The sequence below is a fragment of the Sceloporus occidentalis genome, unplaced genomic scaffold (assembly GCF_023333645.1).
Source record: "Sceloporus occidentalis isolate IW3139 unplaced genomic scaffold, rSceOcc1.0.p SCAF_3, whole genome shotgun sequence".
NCBI lineage: Eukaryota > Metazoa > Chordata > Lepidosauria > Squamata > Phrynosomatidae > Sceloporus > Sceloporus occidentalis.
The window spans coordinates 98776621-98797923 of record NW_028316983.1 but is presented as its reverse complement, the minus strand read 5'-3'; the positions used below and the strand labels follow the sequence as shown (position 1 = coordinate 98797923).

The 21303-nt window shown below is 40.7% G+C and overlaps 1 protein-coding gene across 5 annotated transcripts in view; it reads right to left on the bottom strand.

The window, feature by feature from the left end:
- SAMD13 (sterile alpha motif domain containing 13) overlaps nt 1-17083 on the bottom strand; it is a 41209-nt gene extending 24126 nt beyond the window's left edge. Inside the window, exons 1-4 of one of the 5 annotated variants that reach the window (XM_089518706.1) lie at nt 16997-17083; nt 13349-13484; nt 6138-6238; nt 2245-2329 (exon numbers count right to left, since the gene is read on the bottom strand). In XM_089518706.1, coding sequence (XP_089374832.1) covers nt 2245-2297 — 53 coding nt within the window. In that variant the 5' untranslated portion in view covers nt 2298-2329; nt 6138-6238; nt 13349-13484; nt 16997-17083. The remainder of the gene's footprint in view (nt 1-2244; nt 2330-6137; nt 6239-13348; nt 13485-16996) is intronic. The other 4 variants (XM_089518705.1, XM_089518707.1, XM_089518709.1 and 1 more) reach the window with 4 other exon arrangements.
- Nucleotides 17084-21303: the final 4220 nt, after the last annotated feature.

Below are 21303 nucleotides of genomic sequence, written 5' to 3'. Positions count from 1 at the left end.
CTAATCTCCTGTGCATCATCATCATCATCATCATCATCATCATCATCATCATCATCATCATCATCATCATCAAAAATCACAAGCCAATCTGGCAGTATTCATGCTCCAGTCGTAGGGCCAATAACTCCTTTAATAATTCAGTTAATAAATCAATGCATTTTAATGCTATTGTCTTGTCACCCCAGCTATTTTTTCAGTCCCAGCTGCCTCCAGTAGTTGCCACTGTCATGGCTAAATTTCAGTGCCATCATAAAAGAAATCCGTAGCATGCTTCCGCAGAATGGAAAAGTGCTACAGATGCTGTCAGATTTCTGCAACAACTGTGGAAACCCAGGTAGTGGCAACATGTCCTCCAGTGAGTTGGAAAGAACAGTATGGTCTGCTGCCACTTGGAATTAACCCATCTCTGGGATAAAAGACAGTAAAATTCAAAATCCACAAACCAGCAATACTTTTATTGGATCAATTAAAAAGCAAAAAAAAATATATATCAGGAAAGCTTTCCAAGTTTCACTGGCTTCTTAATCAGGTAAATATGTTCAAAATTATACAAGAGACAAATAGTGACAATGTTAGAATCACAGGTCTACATTCTCTCAGATGTTACTTCTGCTGTCAGCTGGTGTAGTGGCTACACAACTAAACTGTGAATGACTGAAGTACAAAACACACTTCAGAAATAATCCAGTTTGAGACCACTTTAACTGCCCTGGCTCAATGCTAGGGAATTCTGGGAACTGTAGTTTTATGAGACATATCACACCGGGGTTAAAACGTTCCCCGGTGCGTTCTAACGTGCACGCATGGGGGCGCACACGGAGCATGATGGGAACCCGATGGGGCCCAGAACGCATGCACGTTAGAACGCACCAGGGAACGTTTTAATCCCGGTGTGATAAACTTCATTTAGTCTTCTCTTTCAGACTGTGGTGTCACAATAAACCACAATTCTCAGGATTGCCTACCATTGAGCAAGGGTAGTTAAAGCTATCTCAAACTGGTTTATTTCTGCTGTGTGTTTTGGACCTCAGTCCCAGGTTCAACTCCTTCATCTACCATGAACTAAGTAAGGGCAAGAGCAAGAAACTCTCATTCAGTATCAGTGGCAGATCAATGTGTATCAGAGCAAAATTTTCCCAATCCCATAGAAAGTATCGGTGCATATCAGTGCAAAATGAAATGAACTACACTTGTCCCTCCATATTCGCTAGGGTTGGGGCAGAAGATCACCGTGAATATGGGAAACCACAAATAACAAAAACACCATGTTTTTACTGAGAGGACACCTCTCTAGGTATCTCTAGGTCCTACAGTGCAACTCTGTGGTTGATGTCCGACAGACACTGACCATAGAACTGCCCTGGAGGAGCTACAAAGGCCTAGTAGAGTATTATCTCTAGGAATCTCTAGGGCAGGGGTAGGCAACCTGTGGCCTGCGGGCCGGATGCGGCCCAGCGAGGCCTTGGGACTGGCCCCAGCCTGGTCCTGCCGCCGATTGCCGCTGGGGCCTTTGGCCTCTCGTGTGCAGGGGCAATTGTCTATAGAAGCCTCAGAAACATGCATTTACATTAACATTTTTTAAAAAATCAGCAAATTTTTTCACGTGTCCTCCACTTTTTTAAAAAAAGTGTACACAATTTGAAAATTTTGTCCTACATTTGTCCCGGTTTATTTATTTATTTAATTTTTTAAAAAATATATTTAATAATTTATTTTTTTGGCTTCGGCCCTCCAGTTGTCTGAGGGACAGCAACCCGGCCCCCGGCTCAAAAAGGTTGCCTACCCCTGCTCTAGGGCTTTCAGTGCAACTTTTAGTTAAAGTTGACCACAGAGTTGCGCTGGAGGACCTAGATATTCCTAGAGAGAACATATTAATCAAATCCATGAATAATAAAATCCGCAAATATCAAAGCCACAAATATGGAGGGATGACTGTATACTGAACTATCCTAGAAGGTTTAGTTGGAAGGATAACTGGAATAATGGATGGAACCACTTTTAAACAGAGAAACGTATCATTCAAACACAATGTTCCTAGTCTGTAAAAACCCATCATGATTTCAGAGAGTGAGAACAAGCTCAAATGCTCCCTTCTTCCACTACTGACACCCACAGAAAAGTCAGCTAAATAGTAATTTAAAAACAAAGGCAGTTTTGAAAGTTCCTCGCAGCTGTTTTGGTTTCAAACAGAATTAAAACTCAGTCAACTCAGAGCCGTTGACTATGAATAAAGGGACAACTTACTTTTCTGTGTCCAGGGATCCATTTTCCTTGTTTTCCATATCAATAAACACCATGGGGAGGTTAGAAGTGCCTTTTACATCAGGAACTAGATCAATAAAGAAGAAAGCTGTATTCACTCATAAGCTATAAACGAAAGACGAATGTAGTGTTATGGATGATATCAAGCCTTGGTTTTCTTTTAAAAAAATATCGGATTAAACACACACCTTTCAAATCATATAGCTCTAAAGCAATCTTGGTACATTCTGCCTGGGGCTTTAACAAATTAAATAGCTGTCTTGTCAATTTTTTTTTATAAGAAGTCAGTCTGTTCCATTGGACTGTAGGCTAAAACATTTCAGCATAAGAATGCATTATCCCGAGGGGCACTGGGCAGTTTGCGGCTAGTCACTCTCTCTCAGATTCAAGTTTCCTAGCGACAAAATGGCAACACACATGATACCACGCAGCTTAGTAGCTACAAGAACAAAAATAACAATAGGACAAGTATGGAGCAAGCGTATTTCCCCTTCCGCAACCATGGAAGGAATAAAGGATGTCTAACAACATCAATATATTCTGCAGAAGTACAGTGGGCCCTTGATACCTGCTGGGGTTTGGTTTCAAGACACACACACCCCGTGGATACCAAAATCTGTGGATGCTCAAGTTTCATGTGACTTGCCCAAGGTCACCCGGTAGGCTTCATGGCTGAGCTGGGAATCGAACCCTGGTCTCCAGAGTTGCAATCCAACGCTCAAACCACTATGCCACACTGGCTCTCAGATGCCAATATAATGAGTCCAATTTCAATTGTTCCAGTCCAGCTAGTGAGTGTCATGAAGGGAAATATGTTTCTGTGTACACAGCCAATCTGAATGCTGATATCCATCCAAAGCTAATCACCCAGATACCACCAAACTGGCTAGGTATGTTCTAATCTAAAAGATATCAAAGAACACATAAAAATCTCTGTTGGATCAGATCAAAGGTTTGAACTGAAAAGACTGAACTTTGAACAAACATGTATAGGATTGTGGTGTGAAATTTCCACATTGTGGTGCCAATCTTATGCAGGTGGAATTTTCTCTGTACTGTGTTGTAAGGAGAGTAACCTTAGGTACTTCAGAGATGTAGAATCAGTATGTAAGATGCATCTGAGGAATGCCCACATGCATCTGAGGAAGTAGACTTAAGTCTACTAAAGCTCATGCTTCCAACGTCTTTCTTTATTTTGTCTCAAAGGTGCTACAAGATCTCTCTACATACTTAGGTACTACACTCACAATGATTCCCAAACTTTGCTCCTCCAGATGTTTTGAACTTCAGCTCCCAGAATTCCTGACAGTTAGTCAAGTTGGCTGGGGCATCTGGGAGTTGAAGGCCAAAACACGTGGAAGACCAAAGTTTGGGAACCACTGGGAGTCTAACAGAATCCTTTTATTCCCTTCTTATGCTTAAAAGGAACACACAATTAGTAAACTGCTTTGTACATATTCACAATTTTAAAAAGAAAATCCCAGAAGTCATTCACAATCACACACCAATCTCATAGTAAACATTTTTTTTAATTGGACATTTGGGGATTTTTTTTAAAAGGAGAAGACAGACTACAAAGAAACTGTTCATTTCAAAACAAAACGAAACAAGATTATCAAAGAGAGCCAAAGAGCTTTCAGGTTATTTGTTCATAAAGGGAGCTGGCAAAGAATTCAGTCGAGAGGGACAAATTTTGTGCCGTGTGAAATCTGCTGGCAGTGAAATAAAATCCCAGCTTCTATAATGTTCCAACCCACACAACCATGTGAACCACAGCAACTGTCTTCGGTGTTATGGCTGACTTTTTAAAGATAAAGCATTCTTTCTGCCCACTCTTCCTGATATGGTTTTGATACAAAACATTTTCAAGCCATAGAGCCATTTAGCTATATATACCTTCAGCTACGGGAGAGACTGGGAGAGGGAGGGAAGGCGGGGGTGTTAATTCAAATTAAATGTGTCATTATGTATTTAATGGCATGTGTGTCATTAAACACCAGTTTTGCCAAACAGAAAATGGGCCTTTAGGACTGTCTCCATCTTTGTTGTTATGTCCCTATGACAACCTTATAGCAGGGTTTTCTTGACAAAAAATTATTCAGAGGTTTGCCATTGCCCTTCTCTGAGGCTGAGAGAGTATGACTTGCCCAAGGTCACCCAGTGAGTTTACATGGCTGAGTGGATTTGAACCTTAGTCTCTTTGAGTCCTAGTTCAACACTTAAATCGCTACAGCCTTGCTGTATATTATGCCGATAATAGGACTCTATTCACACTTTATTTTTACGGAAGCAGCCCTGAGCTGGCCTTTCGAGGGCGCAAAAAGTGCCCCGAATGGGCGCCCTCAAAAGGCCAGATCGGGGCTGTGGTGTGAGGTTGCTGTGGCCCCAATCCGGCTAAGAAAGGGGTGCCTGAAGGCCTTCCCTTAGGGGCAGTCTGTTGAGCCGCGTAATATACTCTCTGAATACTAAGGACAATGACACAGGACAGCTAGGTCTAAATTCTGTTGTTAATTCCAATTAGAATCACTGAATCAAGAAGAACCTACAGAATCAATAAATTTTACCTATGTTTTGACTCATCATTGAACAAACTATTCTACTTTAGTGGGATCTAATCAACAGGATTCTAGCCGCAGTGTTGTACTTTAGATTAGAAGAGCCAAAGTGGAAATTGTTACACATTCCTTAAGTTCAACAAGTTATTCGTGACTATGAAGGGAAAAGTGTATGCCAGGACTCCGAGCATATGGTGCAATACACAGAGACAATACTGCTATCTGATGAAATACAGTCTAGCTGCCATTACTCCATAAACTTCAATAGACTGCCTACTTGTTATTAGGACAAGCCTTAACAAGGACATTCTCTGCTATCTGCCAATTTGTACTCAGGCTTTTCACTTGATGAGTGGAGCATCAACAGCTAATTTCTGTATGTACTCTGAGACAGATCATTAACATACCACAAATAGAATCTATATACAGCTCATTTCATATCTGAACACATTGTTTTAGTTTTAAACATAGTTTGTGTGTCTTCCAACTGAGCTATGGTTCATCTTAATTATGCAAAAGGGTGCTCACTGGAGGTGACTGAAGGCAGCTGTGGCTGATTCAGTCTGCTCTGTCAGGTATTTTGTGCATTTTGGTTGGCCAATGAAAGCATCACCATTTTGTGGATTTTGGAAATAAAAGACAGACATTAGTGTGTGTGGAGGGGTATCAGCAGAGGTGAGAAAGTTCATCTCAAATCTAAGTCACAGGAGTTTATGACACGGGAGGCATTTCTCTTAATTTCGAATGAAAAGAAAGTGGGGCCAGAACGCATTCATGTGAATTTGCTAGTTCAGAGAATTTACATGAATTCGAATTGCGTTCGAACTGACTTCCCATTGCCCAAAAATAGCTTGCCATTGCCCGAAATTGCATGTGATCACCTCTCACGCAATAATGTGAAACCCCAAGATTACGTTCGAACGGACTTCCCATTGCCTGAAATTACGTGTGGTAGTCTATCGTGCAATAACGTTAAACCCCATGATTGCGTTTGGATTGCCATTGGATTATACTTCCAATTTCCCTTGTCTGATAAACTCCACACTTAGCCCTTCCGCAAACTCTATAATCTTAGTTGTGCCCTCCTTTCTCTTTTCAATGGTGGGGGCTTTGGCTGCAACAAATTAAAGGAAAGGGAGAACAGGAGCTCTTCTAATCAACCTATACCTTGTCCCTGCAATGTAGAACTACATTTCCAGATGTGTAACTACATGTTCAGACAGCTGTGAAAAAAATCAACAATACAGCTAGGCTACAGACTGCAAATGTGGCTCTGGTCAATTCTACAATCACAGTAGAAGCCACAAATTTCAAAGTTACCTTATTATGGTCTAGATTTGGGGTGAGATGTAGCCTTCCAGATGTTGCTGGGCTGAAATTCACAGCATTCCTACTAGCTATACAGTGAGAGCTGCTGGGACCTGCAATGCAATAATATGTAGAGAAATGCATGGTTCTCAACCTCTTGATCTAAATTGTAGATCTAACATCTGTAGGCTCCTTTGGCTCTATCCCTGACCTATACACTGCCCGCCTGACCACAGTGCCTGACACTACAAGCAGCCTTCCATATCTACAAATTCCTTATCCATGGATTCAACCATCCATGGTTTAAAAATATTTAAAAATATATATAAATTCCAAACAACAGGCCTTGATTTTATATAAGGGGCACCATTTCTATGGCTCTGTATTTAATGGGACTTGAGCATCCATTGACTTTGGTGTCCACAGGGGGTCCTGAAACCAAATCCCAGTGGATACCAATGGCCCACTGTATTTCACTATTGTACTCCTTTTCCCCTGTCTACTAAGTCTTTCACTGTAGTCCCCCTTTTTCTTTGTCTGTTACTTTTTTCATCACCCTCAGTGATCATTTCCTCAAGTCCCAGCATTTTCCAGCCCCTGCTTCCTTTGTCCTCCTCTTATTAGCTAATTAGCCAACTAGCCAGCCATTTTAGCATCCCTTTTCTGTCAGAGAGTTCTATTGCCACAACCATAAAACCCTAGGATTCCATAAGATGGAGCCATGATAGTTAAACTGGTGTCAAACTGCATTAATTCTGTAGTGTGGCAGCAGCCCTTGTCTGTGAGTTTCCTCTGCCACAACTGTCTCGCAGCACACCTTCTTCTGCTCTTCCTTTCACCCATCTGACAACTGTAACAAACATGGGTCAAAGTGTACCATTTATACACTAACTGGAGAAAGTCCAGAAGAGGGCAATGAGGATAGTCCAGGTATGGAAAACAAGCCTCCAAAGGAAACACTGAAAGAGGAAAAACCACAAATACAAAATCTAACACTATTTTGTTTTTACCTGAGAGAAAATCTGTCTAGGACTCTCTAGGTCACCTCTGTGGTTAACATCAGCTGGAGGGCCTGCAAATGGCTAGAGAATTGTTCTCTCTTAGGAATTTATCATACTGGGGCTAATTTTGGCATTAAAGAGAGATGAAAGTGCATTTAAAACATCCCACAAATAAAGTGAAAATGGCAAGCAATTGCGCAAATGATTATCACACACAATTGCACCAATAAAGTGATATCAAAAATGTATTGTTGCTGAAATTCCAAAAGTAAAAAGATGCAGGTTAATGCTTCTTTGTGACCATGGTGGGTTTTGTGCAACATTGTATGAAATCATTTTGTGTAATTTTTCTGGGATATTCTCAGGATAAACTCCCGATCTCCTTCGTGTGATAAACTTCTTAGAATCTCTAGGTCTTCCAGTGTGATTTTGGGCAGAAGTTGACCACAGAGTCATGCTGGAAGATCTAGAGATTCCTAGAGAGAACATATTAATCAAATCCATAAATAATCAAATCCACAAAAGTCGAAGCTGCAGATGTGGAAGGCCAACTGTTTGTATGTTTATCCTGCAGGAGAGAAGAAAAAGGTAGACACAACACAACTCTCCAAATATTTGAGGGTCTGTTACACAGAAGAGTTATTCTCTGCTATGCAAGAGGGTTATACTGGTCTGAAGGCAAAAGGATAGATTAAGAGGGGGAAAATAATAGTAAGAATCTGGTAATGGAACTAGTTAGCTAGGGGATAGGTTAATTCTCCTACAATGGGTTTTTTCAAGCAGAAACTAGACAACCAGCTGTTGGGAATGAGCCAACTCTAGATTTCCTTCACCAAACCGATACTTTGATAAAATGGCCTACAAACTTCCTTCACTCTATGGTTCCATGTACAGCAACCTTAATGCCTATCCCCATATCTCTGTACTAATCTTTTTTTTCCTCACAACCTCTTCATCATTTTTTCCATTTTTATTATCTATAGTCAGTCAATCACAAAATTTATAACATTAGAGTGCTTACATTTAATCCTAAACATAAATGACAGCTTTTTCTAAGATTAATGAGCATCTCTTATTTGATTTTAAAACTCCATTACCTTTCTGTAATGTTAAATATCTCACATTCGTCAAAGATTTTAATATACAATACTTCTCAAGTACCTCTGCTATTCAAACTCCTTTTTTTAACTTATATTTTTAATAATCGTATAACCCAAAGCAAATATAACTTTTGGAAAACTTGTTACATGTCTCTGCTCTTACTGGTATCCTAACTGGCTATTTATTTGACAGTAGTTCAGATGTTATTTAGAGGTGTTGCTTCTTCCTAGAACATGAGTTTGAGTCAGAAATTTGGCTGATGAAGCTTCTCTTAATATGGAGGAAAGAGGTGGGAAAGACATCACTGCCTCAATTTCTGAGGATTTGGCTACTGTTCTGTTTAAAATGTGGCAACCTTTCTGTTTAAAAGCCCAAGGGAAACATTTTACAGCTTAAAATTTTCCCTATTATATTTGCAAAACAGGGTTCACCTATGTTTACACGAGCCACAAGAGAAGTTTTAACTGTGTCAGTTTAAATCCCAAACCATTTGGATAGGGTTTTCATGTAGCAACCTACCATGTGCAAAGATTTAAAAATACCCAAATTACTATTTTCTTCTCATGACTATGATTACAAAATTCCATTTGTACTCCCACCTAATCAGCCATGACAAGATTTAAAAGCCAAGAGGAAATTAATATATCGGGAGATTGTATGAGGGAACTACAAAGTAAATGTCCTTTGCTGTAAATTTCTTTCCCCGCCAAGAGATTTCAAATCGAGTCACGTTCAAGTATCCCTAAGGGCTCTTTAGCCCTCACTCTACACATTCCTCATTTGGTTTCACACCAGGCATTTTCTCCTATTAATTCATTGCACACAAATCACGTGACAGGAATGACACCAACATCCAGGAGAAATGAGGGATAGGGACTCATTGACTCATATGGATTGCATTCCATAACATGAACATTTATAAACAACTAGATTAAATGGCGGCGAGTGATAAAAGTTTGCCTTGGATTATTATGAAGTGCTGTTTCACCTACCCATCTCATCGCTGCTTCTCAAGATACCTGTTTAGCATTTACAGGATGTGCTGTGGCTCTATATGAAATTTTCCACCAGTGCTTACCATGGGTTAAGTGCCGATAAAATGTCCCTGAAGCATGAGGATGTGAAAGTCGATTGCGCTTCTGAAACGTCAGTGAAGCGTCCCCTCTGCCTCTACCATCCTCGAATCATTCACAGAGCAGCCATTTCCTATTAACGGGAACTTTGCATTAATAGGAAATGGCTGTTCCATGAACGATTTGAGGATGGTAGAGGTGAGGCGAAGCTTCATTGATATTTCAGAAGCACCACCAGCTTTCACACACTTGAGCTTCAGGGACGTTTTACCAGCGCTTAACCTACCGTAAGCACCGATATGAAAATCTTCTATGAGTCTTGGCTCACCAATACACAGAGTTAAATTATTGGGCCATACACCTCAGAATGACAGGCAACACAACCCTGCTACTACTACTACTACTACTACCACCACCAGTACTGTTCAATTTTATGTAGTATAGTTGGCCCTCTGTATCCATTGATTCTTTATCCATGGATACAACTATCTATGGCTTGAAAATATTAAAAAAATATATAAATTCCAAAGCACAAGCCTTGATTTTGCCATTTTATATAAGGGACACTTTTTTACTGCACCACTGTATTTAACAGGACTTGAGCATCAATGGATTTTGAAATCCACAGGGAGTCCTGGAACCAAATCCCAGCAGATACCAGGATATCTGATGAAAATCTGAGGGATAGAGCAAATGAGGCAAAGAACACTCTATTAGCTTCTTTAGTGGCATTTTAGCCTATCTGTAGCAGTGTTCAAAGTTAATTTTAAAAGTAATTTGTTATACCTATATTAGTTCTAACCCCACCCCCTGCAAAAGGTAAAGTTAAGCACATTTTTAAAAAAGTAACAATAATTTGTTACTTCCCAGTTCCCCAAAGTCACTGAAATAGTCAAAACACCCCCCCCCCCAAAAAAAAAACCCCACAAACCACCAAAATGCTACCCTGGCCTATGGAAGAAAACATACACTCTCATCCTGTCCACCTTGCCACCTACACTCCCACCAGAACAGGAGGCAGCAACACAAAGCAACACGTAAATTATCTGGCAAGGAGAAATCTTGCAATTATGAAAGTAACTACAGTAATACACCACACACAGGCTGCATCTGCACTGAGGAATTAATCTGGTTTGATATCACTTTAACTGATGTGGCTCAATGCTATGGAATTCTGGAAAGTGTAGGTTGTTGTGGCACCAGAGCTCTCTGACAGAGAAGGCTAAATATCTCATAAAACTACAATTCCCAGAATTCCACAGCACTGAGCCTTGCCAGTTAAAGTGGTGTCAAACTGGATTATTTCAGTAGCACAGATGCAGCCATAGTCATATTATCCCTTATTAGTTTATAAATCTAATGCAGTTATTTCTTTGCAATTTGAAAAATATTTGATTATAAGGATTTCAAACTAAATAGTTCAATCACTTTATATCTTGCCTGCTGTTGTTGTTGTGTGCCTTCAAGTCATTTCCGACTTACGGTGACCCTATCATGGTTTTTTTTTTAAACAAGATTGGTTTAGAGGAGGTTTGCCATTGCCTTCCCTTGAGGCTGAGAGTATGTAACTTGACAAGGGTCACCCAGTGTGCTTCATGGCTGAACTGGGAATCAAACCCTGGCCTCCACAGTCGTAATCCAATACTCAACCCACTACACCATGCTGGCTCCTATATCTTGCTTCCCCCGCTCCCCCAAAAAGTGGGATTCACTATGTCTCTGGGCTGTATTCAAGCTCTGACTTTTAATACAATTTTAAGTGACTGATCCTTTACAAATGCCGATTATTTAAATTTACAGTTACTCATTTATTTTTTATTCTATTTTTATTAACTATGTACATCATCAACAAATGGCATCACCAAATATCAATCAGTCATTTAAAATTTTATAACATTTACAATCCTTTGCCCCCCCACCCATTATAATTTTTGTTGGTTCACCCTTCAAATATGAGTTAAACTGTATCTGTTTCTTCTGCCTTTACAGCCTCTTATCCCACATTCCACCTCTTTAAGATCACTTCATGCCTTTTTTATATAACCAACTGTATATGTTTAAATTGTAATTTATCGTTCTACTCCTCCTTATATCGAATTCAATATAACCCTTTCAATAATAATTAGCAGTATACCATTATACCAATCATAGTATGATTTATATACAATTTCTTAAATCTCGAGCTTTTTCTCTTCTTGAAATCTCGTAAGTGAGTAATTCAGGTGTATATTATTTATTATATCGCCCCTTTTCTCTTCCCAGAATTCTAATAATTCTCCAATCTTCTTTGAACTTTCCCGGTGAATTTTCCTTTATTGATGTTGACAATTTGTCCATCTCCATCATTTCAATGCATTTCAAAGATCAGTCATCAATTGCTGGAATTTTATAGTTACTCATTTAAATGTTACAGTATTTCAAGTACAGCCAACCAACCTTTAAATGTCGGGGTATTCCAAGTACAAGCTACCAATCTTTGGGGGAAGAAGTATGTATTAGGAACAGGAATTTCTTAGTGATGGCGCCTAAGCTTTTAAGTTCCATCTGTTCCCATGGAAACCTCCCTGTTTGTTATGAGCATCCTCTCACTGCTTCCCATTCAATGAAAACCTGCTATATTTTCTATAACAGCAAGTCCAGGGTCATTTGTAAGGGTATGAAGGTAATACAAAGAAGTACATTTAGAATGGCTGTTTTCCTGCAGTTTAAAAAGAGAATCATAGAATCATAGAGTTAGAAGATGCCACAAGGGCCACTGGCTTTAGATTAGAAGGCTTTGCAATGGGAAGAATGGTATTTAGGAAAATGGAGATACTGTCTATACTCATGTATAAATCTAGAAATTTTAGTTAAAAAAACCCAACTCCCAAAAAAGTTGGCCAATTTTTCCACAGGTCAATGTAATGTAATTGTAAATGTAACGTACATTAACCCATACAAACCACCCCCTTATCTGAGTAGAATGGCAAAAGGCAAGAATTTAGTGTATCCTGGGAAAACCTAAAAGAAGCATTGACCCTCCACACTTTCTCCTCCACGATGCCAATTCATTTCCCTTTCCTTCAACCTTTACATCCTTTGTTACATGCCCCTAATTTTTACCCTTTTGATGTATCAAAATACACAATTTTGGCCCCAACACATGCCCTCAACTTATTTGAAGTAGACTTATAGTCAAGTATACGCAATAGTAAACGCATTAATTCTATGGCTACGTGCATACAGAAGAAATAAATGAAAATACTAAGTCCATTCTTGCTTGAAAAAAATCATTTTGTCTTTCACTTGAGTACAAGGTCTATCCACAAGTGGCTGAAGCACAATGTTGCAGTTTAAGGTGTTCCTTTACATTCTTCTAAATCAGGTAGCCCATATCTTTTCCCAGAACACACCACTCCTATCACTGGGTTCATTTTCCCATCCCCACCAACCAGTATTGCCTGGCAACTAAGCATACTCTGTTCTCAGTGGCCTGAGATGCTTTTTGCGGGGATATTCCATCATCATCATCATCCTCATCATCACCACCATCATCCACATAATTACCAATGGAATATATACATCTGTCCTTGGCTTTCCACTCCACCAAATGTATCTGAGGAAGTAGACTGAAGTCTACAAAAGCTCATGCTGCCAACTTCTTTCTTTTACTTAGTCTCAAAGGTGTGACAAGATCTCTCTACATATTATCACCACCACCATCACCTCCTCCTCCTCTTTGTTATGTCCAAGAAGTTTGCTGACTCCTCCTTTTTGTGGCTACATAAGGAACAGCTTTCACAGCCTGGTTGTCAATAATATAAAGAATGACAGAAGATGAAGGGGAGGAAGGAAAAACAACAGACGACTGACAAACTGCATGAAGTACACTTTCTTGAAAACAGTTGAATACTTGCTAAAGCACTTAAGATGTATGTTAGTATGTATAACTGCCACCATTTACAACCTTAATATTATCTATTATTTTGATAAAAGAAAGACACAATGAAATGGCATCCAGGACCTATCAAATATGTGCAATCATACAGAAAGAATTTAGTATTATTACCTCATAGCATGTAGTGTTTATACAGTGCTTCAGTGTTCAAAATGCTTCAAGTACATAACTGTAAAGTAGATGATGAAGACACTGAACTACTTCAAGATCTTCCATACCTTGGCTCAGCCGTTAATCAGAATAGACACTGTAGTCAAGAAAACAGAATAAGAAAAGGACTTAGAAGGCAGCTATGAAGGAACCAGACAAGATCCTGAAGTGTAAAGATATATAATTGGATAATAAAGTTAGGATTCCATATGCCATTATATTTTCCATTTCTGTGTATGGATATGAACGCTGGACAGTAAATAAATCTGATGGGGAAGAAAATCAACTTATTTCAAATGTGGTGCTGGAGAAGAGTTCAACAGACTGCTAAAAAGCCAAATAAATGGGTCCTAGAGCAAATCAAGCCTGAACTCTTGAAACCAGGGTGGTTTACAGACCACCCTTTTGCGGCGGCCTGTACCCACCCCTTTCCCCGACAGATCGGGGCCTCAGCTGCCACAATGGCAGCCCTGAGGCCCCGATCCACCGCTTTTCCAGGCAGCGGGGAAGTGGCAAAAGGCTGCTTCCCCGCAGCCTGGAAAGGGGTGTCCTTGGGGCTTCAAACCCCAAGGACACCCCAACACGGTGGGGAGAGGGAGAAAGGGGCTGCTTGGCCCCTTTCTCCTTTGTGTCGCTGGCGCAGCCGTGTAAAGGCTGCGCCAGCGACACAAACCCAAGAAGGAGCTCCGTTTTGGAGCTCCTTCCAGTGCCGCGGAAAGGGCACCACAGGCACCCTTCTGCGGCGCCAGGACATCACATCCACGCCACTCCGTTTGGAGGTGGCGCGGCTGTGACGTCCTAATGGCGGCGCCCATGTAGAATGGGCACCGCCATTTTGTACATACCCTGTACATACTAGAGTTGGGGGCGTCTGAAAAAGACGCCCCTGGGCAACCCTAGTATGTACAGAGTACGTACTAAAAGGCCCATCTGTAAAGGGCCGAAGATGACTAAAATGAGACGGTCGTACTTTGAACAAATAATGAGAAGACATGACTCAAGAAAAGACAATAATGATTGATAAAGTAGAAGGCAGTAGGAAAGGGAAGACTGCAGTCTTGATAAGACTCAATCAAGAAAGCCATGGCCCTGAATCTGTACAACCTGAGCAGGGCTGTTGAGGATAGGGTGACTTGGAGATCTTTCATTCATAGGGTTGCCATAAGTCAAAATAAACTTGACAGCAGTTAACAATTTAGAATGTTGAAATTGTATTCTTAAGGCTCAACTACTAGTGGTAAGAGATTTAGTTACATATGCTGGAATTTTTGGTTTCCTCCTTTTTGTCTTTGGCCCCTCTAGTCACTGGAATGTGGCCCCCAGTAACTTCTCTGAAATTGAAAGACAGAAGTTGGTAGCATGAGCTTTCGTAGACTTAGGCTCAAGTCTAAGAAAGCTCCTGCTACCAACTTCTATCTTTCAAAGGTGCTGCAAGACCCTTTGCATACTGATTTTCCAGACTAATATGTCTTTGAATTTTCTAAAACTGAATTTGATAGGTTCCCCAACTTTGACCTAAGTGCACTTATGGATTCTCACATTCAAATGAGGAGCTTCCTGGTGTATAATTTTCTCACCTTAGCCACTATATCATTACTGGTGTGCAGGAGAATTCTATTTGTGAGTGGAAACAAGTCACAAGAAACACCTTAAACACTAACAAGTTTTATTTGACGTCAGCTTTCATGGTCATTAGCCCATTTTCATGAAAGCATAAGTCTTTAAAATTAAGTTTCATGAAAGTTCTTAAATTCTTTCATATGCTATACAGTCCATCAAGAATAACATGACCATTGGCCACCCCCTTGGAACTTGCAGGAGTCGATTTCCAGAATATGACACACCATGGCTCAAAAGGCTCCCCAGAAATGCAGCTGCAGTAGGGCCTTGGTATTCACTGGGGTTTGGTTCCAGGACCTCCCGTGGATAACAAAATCCGTGGATGCTCAAGTCCCATTAAATACAATGGCATAGCAAAATGGTGCCCCTTAGATAAAATGGCAAAATCAAGGTTTGCTATTTAGAATTTATAGTATTTTTAAAAATACTTTTAAGCCATGGATGCTTGAATCCATGGATAAAAATCCATGGATACAGAGGGCTGACTGTACACTATCTGGAAACTAGTTTCCATAGTTCTAGATGGGTGTGGGATGTGGCTACACAACAGTGAGGGAAAGGCAGTTTGTGCATGTACACTTTTATTTATCCAGTGCTATAGTTTGGTCCTGAAACTGGATTCAGGTGTCAAGACTGCGATAGGTAGCCCTCCCAAGTAAAATTAAATTGTACATCTTTAGATATGACTATGTTGGTAGAGTTTTCAGCCGACACAACTGTTTCCCACAATACCATCCAGGTTTTAAAACAAGATTTTGGTTGGTCATTCAATCTTGTTTTTAAAGCTGACAGGCTGCTAAAACAGGGTTTCATGCTTTTTCTGCATATTGTTTATTCTTTCAAAATGAAAGAAAATTCTGCTTTTTCTTCACAGCCGCACATTATTTCCATCCTAAGGCTGTTCCATTCCCACTCCCAGAAATTCCAAAGAGGTGCCTGGCTGTTCTTAAAAACAAAAACAAGCCCAGTAGCTTGCATTTAGCAATAACTTCAACACAAACAGGTAGACGGTGAATTCAGTGTCAATGTTGGTGTTTTAGGCTCTCCATCTGAACGTAGCCTACTGAACTTATACTTTGGAAAAACACGGATGCAGAGGACAGGAGGAAGGCTTGAAGATCTTGTATTTTTGGTCCGTTTGCTGCTCTTTGTGCCAAAGACGCCTTTTGCCTCCAGCGTCTCCTTGGAAATGTTATGAAAGAGGGGGGTGAAATAAGGAAACACAACGTTACATTTTATTTTATTCTTTTTATCAGCAGAGATTGAAGTGAGCCTGTTTAGAAATGTCAAAACACCTAATGCGCTGTCCTCAACCCCTGAACAGTTTTCAGCCAAGCAGCTACAACGCTTTTAATGTCCTTCAATGTGTCAGAATCATCTTATGATGTGACAAACTTCCCACACACCATTCAAGGCAAACTTTTCTCCCCCCCCCCCCCCCCTGAAATGCAGCATTCCACCAGATGAAATCAACAAACCAAATACTAGCATTTCTCTCTCTGCAATGACTTTGACAACGAATAGATGGGAGACAGATAAGAAAAGATTGCCATGAAAACAGACATATCACACATATCAGTGCTTCACTTTTCTGCTTGGCTAAATAAAAGCTTCTCTAAGAAGAAACTGAAATAGCTAGTGTTTGAACAAATGGATGGAGAAATCACTAGTTGTGGCTTTGATTTGATTTGATTTTTCTTCCCCCACAGCTCTGGAGTGTACAGTAATCCTCTCTGAACATGTTTCTTTATCCCTTTCGGATCATCCACTCTGCATCACTTAAGTCTTGCTTTCCCAGTTTTTGGATTGGCTAAATTTCCCTAAACACACACTTCAATACAAAACATGCCTTTTAAAATCAGGCTCCTTCCTCACCACTAACTAGGTCAGGAACAAAAGAACTGGGAGGGAAGTCATCATCATCATCATCATGACAAGGAAGGAAAAACAGCCCATTCCCATCAGAGCACACAAGGAGAGCTGACTTACCTTTTCTCATATATACATACATAGAGAGCCAGCAAAAGACTGCCTTCCTCTTAGCACAGCAGCAGCAGCAGCCGCCACATGCAGAGTTCCAACCAGAACGCATCTTAGCCAATCACAAACAAGCTGTCATGGAGGAAGGCATGCTGGGAAGCGTAGTCCCCCATTGCAAATAATAAATTGCAGGGGAAGAAAGCATCTTTATAGAGTGGACCCTCCAGTGAGATTCCTGTGTTGGAGGACAGGGAGTACCCCCCCCCAACCTGGGCTTGCAGCTTGAGGTTGCCTTTTCTCAACATCCACATTCTTTTGCATGCATCCACATTCCTTTGCATCCTCTCAAACTCTCTCCTTTGCATGCATCCACTTTGCCTGAACCCACAACAACCACATTTCTTTGCAATCTCTCAAACCTTATCCGTTGTATACATCCACTTTGTATGCATCCACAACACTCACATTGCATCCTGTCAAAACACTATCCTTTGCATGCATTCAAAACATTCAAATTCCTTTGCATGTATTCAAAACATTCAAATTCCTTTGCATGCATCCTCATTCTTTGCAACCTCTCAAACTTTCTCCTTTGCATGCATTCCCATTACATGTATCTGCAACATGTAAATTTATTTGCATCTTCTCAAACTCTCATCTTTGCATGCATTCCCATTGCATGCATCTGCAACATGTACATTCCTTTGCATCCTCCCAAACTCCATCCTTTGCATGCATCCGCATATTCCTTTGCATCCTCAATCTCTTTCCTTTGCATGCGTCCACTTTGCCTGCACCCACAACAGCCACACTCCTTTGCATCCTCTCAAACTCTATCCTTTGCATTTATCCACAACTTGAATATTCCTTTGCATCCTCAATCTCTTTTCTTTGCATGCATCCACTTTACATGCACTTACAACATCCATATTCTTTTGCACCCTCTCAAACCATGGGGAGCAAATGCCAAATATATAGAAGTTAACCAATTCTTCCATAGTCCTTGCTTATGATTCCACATCATTTTGAAACACACACACACACACACAGGAGCTGGGGAGGGGGATAAAGAAAATTAAAAAAAGAAAGACAAGTTTGGTTTTTAAACACTTCAGAAACTAGTACAGGTTGAGAAAAACATAAAAAATCCACAAAACAGACATTATTGGGCCATCCAATGTTGCAAGCTTTTGAAGCTCCACTGGCTTTTTCATCAGTCGAAGGTGTTAAAAATCATACAGGAGAAAGAAGAATATGACCTATACAGATTCAGTCTCCTTTATCCAAAATGCTTAGGACCACATATTTTTTGGATTTTGGATCCTTTTGGATTTTGGAATATTAGCATATAGATAAGGAAATATCTTGAAGATGGGACCCAAGCCTAAACATGAAATTCAATTATGTTTCGTACTCAGCCTAATATACATTGCCTGAAGGTTTTTATACATTATAGTTTAAATAATTTTGTGCATGAATCAAAGTTTGTAAATACTGAATCATGACAAAGGAAAGGTGTCACTATCTCAGCCACCCATGAGAAAGGTTTTGGATTTTGGATTATTTTGGATTTTGGAATTCCAGATAAGGGAGACCCAACCTGTGCTGCTAAATCCTTTAATTTAACAGCCAATCTTTTCTACCATAAGAATTAGTTAGCTGCTTAGGACTGAAAAAATGGTTTTAATTAATACAGAAAGAATCACACACAGACACATATAGCTAACTGAAAGCTAACTCTTTCTAAACCCCCACAAAAAATAAAATACATTCTGGTGATTTAGTTGGTTGAAATGGACAAATTGACAGTGTTCATGAAAAACAAATATTGGAATAATATGAAGAAAGACTGGGAAATGTTTATGGCTTGTTTGCAGTTATATTGGGGGTACAAATCAATTCTAGGTTTTCTTAACTAAACAGAGTGTATTATGTGAATTTGAAGGCTTTCATGGCCAGCATCCATAGGTTTTTGTGGGTTTTTCGGGTTATGCGGCCATGTTCTAGAAGAGTTTATTCTTGACGTTTTGCCAGCATCTGTGGATGGCATCTTCAGAGAATGCTGGCATGGAAGAGAGTTGTGTGTGTGTGTGTATACATATATATATATATACTGGGTGACTTTGGGTAGGGAGGAGTAATTCTGTGTTAATCTGTATTAACCTTGCCAATTATAGTCTCCACAACTATAAAACTACTGCTACAAAAGGTAGATAAAACATTTAAAAAAGAAAACCCTACATAACAGCTATGGAAATACAGTGGTACCTCGGGATACGAAATACCCAGGTTACGAAATTTTCAGGATACGAAAAAAACCCATAGGAAATTATTGTTCCGGGTTAAGAAAGTTTTTTCGGGTTACGAAAAAACTTTTGGTGCTTTTCTGCGCGATTTCACACGGAATCGCGGCTTTTCCCCATTAGCGCCTATGGGGATTCGGCTTGCGAAAGCCTTTCGGGTTACGAAATTGACAGCGGAACGAATTAATTTCGTAACCCGAGGCACCACTGTATAATCCTTTAAAAGCTCTAGTGCAAATTATTTCCGCTTGGAGCCAAAACAATTGTAATATGAGCATCCATTGCTGTACTTCTTCAAAGAGCACATTCCACTGTGTTGTTATTTGCCACCAAGTCAATTTCTAGTCGACACATAGTGACCCTGTGAATGAGAGATCTCCAAGATCCCTCTTTGTTCAGGTCTTACAAACTCAAGGCTGTGTCTTTCTTGATTGAATCAATCTACTTGTATTGTGGTCTTTCTCTTTTCCTACTGCCTTCCGCATTGCTAACACTGAAGATTGTCATACCTGGCTGAATCGCTGCTAAAATGTCTGTCAAAAGTCCCTCAAACATGGAGGAAGAGCGCCTGTGTGGAAGACTGGCGCGCTTCCTCAATTGTCATGCAATCGTCGCTCCCTCTTATAATCCCTGAATTGTGCCATCCTGCCCTGCCAGAAGCCCTTCCAGACCTGGAAAAGGGTGCCAGGCGGCAACAGCACCTTCCCCAGATGGCACACTGCTGTCTGCCTTGCCCTCCCTTCCCTCCCACTGCCCTGCTCTGTGGTTTCTTCTCATGCAGGGAATGTAGGTCAGGTCAGTGGGTAGGAATGGAAGGCAAGGTGATTTGCTGTGGCTGGTGGTGGGATTCTGTTGCCTCCTGGCAGCCCCTTCCAGGTCTGGCAGGGCTGCTGGACTGGTGGGAAAGGAAGCTGATGGCGACAGGGAGGGCCATGGTTCTTCTCCTTTGGGGAAGTTGAGGAGTCTATAGCCACACTGCTGCCAGCACCACTGTCTCTATTTCCTGGCATGCCAGTAGCCCTACCAGACCCAGAAGGGGCTGCCAGGTGGCAGCTGCACCCACATCTGCCAGTGGCTGCAGTCAATGGACAACAGAGGTGGCCTGGCTGGTGGAGGGGGTGGTAAGAGGGTCTTGGGACGGATGGTGAGCAATCGCCCCACCAGGTGTTCATCCTCTTTTCAGATGTCACCTGATGCAATCTGCACTCTCTATGTCCCTCTAGTGATGCTTTGTGGTCCATGGCTTGGCGGTCCGTAGCTAGAGGGCTCTCTAAAATATATACAACTAGGAAGTTGCAAGAAACAATTATTGCTCTTTCCTGATAATTTTTGACAGAGGAATAAATTCCATTGAAAGGTGCTGGACCCTTTGTTGGATATTTTAAAGCAGAGGTTGAAGGGCCAGCTAGCAGGGGTGCTTTATATGTGGGTTCCTGTACTAATAAGGAGTTGGACTAAGTGGTCCTTGGGGACCTTTCCAGGCCTATAAATCTATACCTATTGAAAACTCAGTGAAAAAATGCTCAGTGCGATCATTAATGTTGGCCAAGATCCAAACACTTAAGTTAGATACACAACCTTTTTGCAATTGCCTGAGGCTACTGAGCTTCTATGCCTCCCCTCACTGTAAGCCCTCACTATTCTCTTGTTCTTCTAACCCTCCCACTATCACACCCCTTAAGCCCTTGTTCTTCAGGAAAACTGGCCAGAGAAGTCAGGAGAATTCTTGGAACATCCTTCCATGCATGATTGCAAAAAGAAGAGGAAGCAGTATATTTGAAGAGCAAATATTTTTGTTCTTGCTTTTATGAATGACTATTAAACTATATGACTATCCTTTTGAGGATCAGTGTTGTTAACAAAGCCTTGTCAGGAAAACACACTAATATAGTACAACTGCCACAAGGTGGAACTGTAGGCCTGGGTTCCTGCCATGCACCAGATATTCAGATCATAATTACAGGAAAGAACAGGCAATAACAGTCATACAGTTTAAGAACAGATTCTGGTGAG